The sequence below is a fragment of the Monodon monoceros genome, unplaced genomic scaffold (genome assembly GCF_005190385.1).
Source record: "Monodon monoceros isolate NGI ecotype Baffin Bay Population unplaced genomic scaffold, NGI_Narwhal_1 Super_Scaffold_16, whole genome shotgun sequence".
Classification (NCBI taxonomy): Eukaryota; Metazoa; Chordata; class Mammalia; order Artiodactyla; family Monodontidae; genus Monodon; species Monodon monoceros.
In genome coordinates this window covers 6,064,467-6,069,102 of record NW_021703772.1, presented here as the reverse complement: position 1 = coordinate 6,069,102, position 4,636 = coordinate 6,064,467, and the positions used below count along the sequence as shown (strand labels likewise).

Sequence of the window (4,636 nt, the reverse complement as noted above, 5' to 3'; positions counted from 1 at the left end):
ACAGGCACACAGATTCCTGCACCCGAGCCTCTAAATCTTCCATGCAGGGAAGGGCTAGACACTTAAACCGAAAAAGCAGAGATGATTCATCCAGCCCTGGACCCCATTAGACAGCAGAGCCCATCTTGCGATCCACCCCTCCAGTCAGGCCTAGAAACAAAGAGAGGCAACTTGAAAAACCATCCACAGACAATTTCCCCAAACGTTTGATTGTATAAATAATTTATTTCTGTTCACAGGATCATATATGCATATAAAAGGGAACGGGAACCCAAAGAGGAAGATGACCAGGACAGAGAATTACAGCAGTAGAAATGGAAACAAACCAGGAGACATAGTCCCAACACCATGACAGAGATTTTGTGAAGAGAATCGTTCGGAAACAAAACTGGCCTCCCTGTGTCTATGAGAAAACATTTCAAAAGCTCGTGTGGGGAGGCCAACTTCCTCTATATGTGGAGCCCATTCATTCTCCCAAGAGCAGGAGGCATAAATCAGCGGCTGTGTTGGAGGGGACTCTCCGGGTGACCGCTCCAAGGTGATTTAGCCTGTGTTTCCTCCATTTGGTCAGAGACGAAATGGGCTATTATTTGGGCAAACACTACAGAAATCAACTGAGACTCAGCTATCGGTTGCTACGCCACAGAGCTCTACTGCACAATTACTAACAGTTGACTGCACCCTTAAGTACTGATAATGCAAAAAACAAAGTCATTTCGCATCATTGGTAAAGCATGAGAGGGTCTGAACAGTGATCTTGAACCAAAGTATCGTCAGCACGAGAAGGTTACAGTATTTGGCATCTGCAATGTCACAAAATAAATATATTATTCTCTCAATAGTGTGGAACTACCAAAATGTCAAAGTGCTTAAGAAATCGTTGCGTGTGAAGAAAATAAAGAAAGATGGATTTTTTTTTAATAATTCTATACAGAGTCTTCAGATGATGGGACCAGCCCATTTAGAAATCAGTGACTATGCTGTCGATATGTAAACTGAAATCTTGCAGCCTTTTCAACACTGCTCAGCTATATTTTCTCTATTGAGTTTCTACAAAAAGACCAGCATTGGAGGGGTACCAAATACACGGACAAAAGAGAAAAGGAAGACGGCCTGCTAGGTTTCTTCTTTTAAAGTATTTCATGGGAGAATTGGGTTTCAAGCAGGAAGCCGGGACTTCTACCTCTGGTTCTTAAATTAACTTTCTGAGTGCAGTGGAAAATAGGCATGGATTTATAACTTGAATACCTCACATGCTCACACACATGATCATACTCAATTTCTAAAGGCCTCCTTCGCAAAGAAATTTATCATAGTGGGGGGAAAAAAACATAATTCCACCTGTAAACACGGATTCAAAGAGGAAATCAAAATCACACAGGAAGCGTTAAGTTTCCTGTTTGATACTGTGTTTCAGGGTAAATGACAGCTTCTGCAAACCAAGACTCAGTCCTGATTATAAAGGATTTTTTAAATTACACTATTAAAAATAGGTATTTCTTCTTCTTTCACTTTATCTGTTTCCAAAGCCTCTTTCAAGTAAACGTGAGGAGCCTGAGGACAGGTGACCATTACGTCACAGGCTTTCCTTTATCTCAAGCACTCACTGTGTCTGCATTTGCTCTGCAACCAGTTTCCACAAGAAGGAATTAGGAAGGCCCTCCTTGTGCTTTTCCCTCGCCTTTAAATCCGTGCCATGAGGTCGGCCTTTGCAACAAGGTGGGCTTTTATTTGTTGGTGCATGACATCAAATACGCTAGCGAGACATTTGTAATGAAAATACTGAAACCAGATAGGCCACAATGAACCAATTAGAAATCTGAACATGTCACCACTTGCAGTGTAAAGGGATCTAAAAGGGCAAAGCAAAGTCTTTTTTTCCTAAACTGAGTTATTTCTAAGGTGAGTATTCATTCGTAGCAGATTTAAAAAAAAAAAAAAAAACATGTCTGAAAACCATAACCCATCATCAAGCGGTTAGGATTACAAGAGACATCCCTTGCCAAAACCCGCTTGTCATTCAGCACACAATGCAGCTGGTGTGCTCACACAAGCCAAACAGTAGGCTAAGAGAATTTAAGATTCCACACATATGGGTCTAGAAATGTATGCCGATTACACAGTGCAGAGGGAGGTCCCTCCATCTACACACACACCCCATCCAGCACTGATGTCAAGAGCCTTACCCTTTAAACACCTTTAACTATTCTGCAAACAGAAAATGCATCATTGGCCACCACCTCCAACAGTTTTTTGTTTTTGTTTTGTTTTTTTCTAATTTTTTTTTTATTGGTCTCTTTGTGTGATAATGACCTACACATGGACAGAGTCCAAACCATCTGGAAGATGTCTGATTCCAGGCTGAAAAGCAGTTCTCAACATAACTGGTCTTCTGAAGCTACCACAAAGCACCAGGAAAGGGGCATTCTTCGCGGGCATTCCCCAGAGGAGGCCAGCGCAGCACCCCGTGCCTTCCGGCTGCCCTACTGTTCCAGGCAGTCCTCTGATGGCCCAAACCAGCACCTCGTTTGGGCCCAGGGCAGGACAGATGAATCTTCACAGGGGCCTGCCCTGTGACATAAAATTGTCCAGCTTTCACAGCTCAAGGAGAGGCTGTCCCCCCCCAGCACCTCCCACTGCCACCATGCCCCCAGACGGGTACTCCCGGGGTTCTGGGAACCGCATACCTCAGGAAATTCACAGGTGCGATCCCCAGTGAGGGCAGGGAAGCCTGAACTTCTGGCCCTGATGGAGTAGGAAGAAATCGCTTTTGTCTCTGACATCTGAGCCTTCCAACCTGGGCCAGGAGGGCATACGGCGGGACCTGCACGTCCACTCCCCAGTGGGGCCCCCAACCCTTCAGCAGCTCTGGCGTTCAGACAAAAGGTCCCCTGAGCTAGGGGTGACGGCAGGTCGAGCTCAGGTTGGCAAGTCTGCCTACATACCCAGGTCGAGTCACTAGTCCTGCATTCCGCTTTAAAAATTCGAAGCGTCGCTTTGGTTCGCTGTCTTTGTTCGCGGGCGCGGGTTCCCGATCGGCCATCGAGCCTTTCATTCATTCATTCCTGACTCGCTCGCTCGTCCCCCACCGGCTCGGAACGCTGCCGCGCGCATTACCGCTTCTTCTTCTGCTTGAGGGACTTCCTGCGTTTCAGGATCATCTCATAGAGCTTGTCCATGCCCTCGGTGAGGCCCTCGCCGATGATGGCGCACGCCGGCTGGACGTGGTAGGTGGTGGCCGGGATGAGCTCGTGCAGCGCCAGCTGCTTCTCGATCTCGGCCACGGGCAGCGACTTGGGCAGGTCCTGCTTGTTGGCGATGACGAGCAGCGGCGTGCCCTGGTTCTCGGCGAACTTGGTCACCTTGTGCAGCTCCGTCTTGGCCTCCTCCAGCCGGTCCACGTCCACCGAGTCCACCACGTAGATGATGCCGTCCGTGCAGCGGCTGTAGGACTTCCACAGCGGCCGCAGCTTCTCCTGGCCGCCCACGTCCCAGAAGTGGCAGCTGATGCCCTTGGCCGTGCCGTTGCTCAGCTTGATCTTCTCCGTGTTGAAGCCGATGGTGGGCACCGTGTTCACGAACTCGTTGAACTTGAGCCGGTAGAGCACCGTGGTCTTGCCGGCCGAGTCCAAACCCAGCATGACGATGTGCAGGGACTGGAAGGCCGAGATGTTGGAAGAGATGTTGCCCATGGCTCCTCGCTGCGGCGCCGGCCACTGCGGCTGCGGCGGGAGGGCGCCGCCCCCCGAGCACTTACGGGCCCGACGCGGCTGGGCGCACCTGGGCCCCGCCTGCCGCCCTCGGCCGCCGGCACCGGCCGAACCTCGGCGTCCCCGGGGCGCACGGCTCGGCGCGCTCAGACGCCGCGGCCCCCGCGCCCGCGCCGGCCAGGCATCGCTTCTCTCGGCGGGCTTTTGTCTCCCGTGAAGCCGCCTCCGCTGCCGCGGCGCGAGATGCTCGCGCCCGGCGCCCTCCCCCGGCCCCGGCTCGCTCTGCGCCTTTTCGGGCAGCGCCCCCGCGCTCCCGCCGCTGCCCGGGCTCTCCGCGGTTAACGGCTTGGGGCTCCGGGTGCCAGGCCCTCGCCTCTGCCTGGGCGGTGCCGCCGCGGGGCTGCTCCCGCTCCCGGGGTGCGCCTCGGAGGCGCAGGCGGGGCGTGGGCTTCCCCGGCTGTTGCTGCCGGCGCGGCCGCCTCGCTGTCCCCGCCGTCCCCTCACCGCCGCCGCCGCCGCCGCCAGCCTGCAGCGGCGGGAGGGCGCCCAGCTCCGCCCCTCGCGGGCCCCGCCCCGCCCCAATGGCCCCGCCCCTCCCGCGGCCCTGGGTGGGGCGTGGACCTCCCCTCGCGGCCGGCCGCTTTCGCGCCCTTCGGAGCTTTCGAAATCGCCGCCGGCGTCCCCTCCCGCGCAGCGCCCAGACAATGGGCCCCGGAGCAGGCTCTTCCTTCTCGGCCCACTGACGCATCTTGTAAAAATAGCTCCCGTCTCCCGGAACTCCCCGCCCCCCGATCCCAGGCCAGCGGGACTGCAGCCATGGGCGGTGCAGCCGGCCTCGGGGAGCGGGTCCGGGGGTCTAGGCTCCGTGGGCTTTGGCGCGGCTCGGAGTCCAGGGCAAGGCGGGCCGGGGCAGCTCTGCCCGAGGG

At 54.5% G+C, this 4,636-nt stretch overlaps 1 protein-coding gene across 1 annotated transcript; it reads right to left on the bottom strand.

Moving 5' to 3' along the window:
- Positions 1 to 205: 205 nt before the first annotated feature.
- On the bottom strand, positions 206 to 4,170 carry ARL4C (ADP ribosylation factor like GTPase 4C). Its single transcript, XM_029226035.1, has one exon. It carries the CDS (start codon positions 3,690 to 3,692, stop codon positions 3,114 to 3,116), a length of 579 nt encoding a protein of 192 aa, XP_029081868.1. The 5' UTR covers positions 3,693 to 4,170; the 3' UTR covers positions 206 to 3,113.
- Positions 4,171 to 4,636: the final 466 nt, after the last annotated feature.

Excerpts from the sequence above, each read along its gene's own strand:
- ARL4C (XM_029226035.1), bottom strand. The coding sequence starts at position 3,692 with ATGGGCAACATCTCTTCCAACATCTCGGCCTTCCAGTCCCTGCACATC.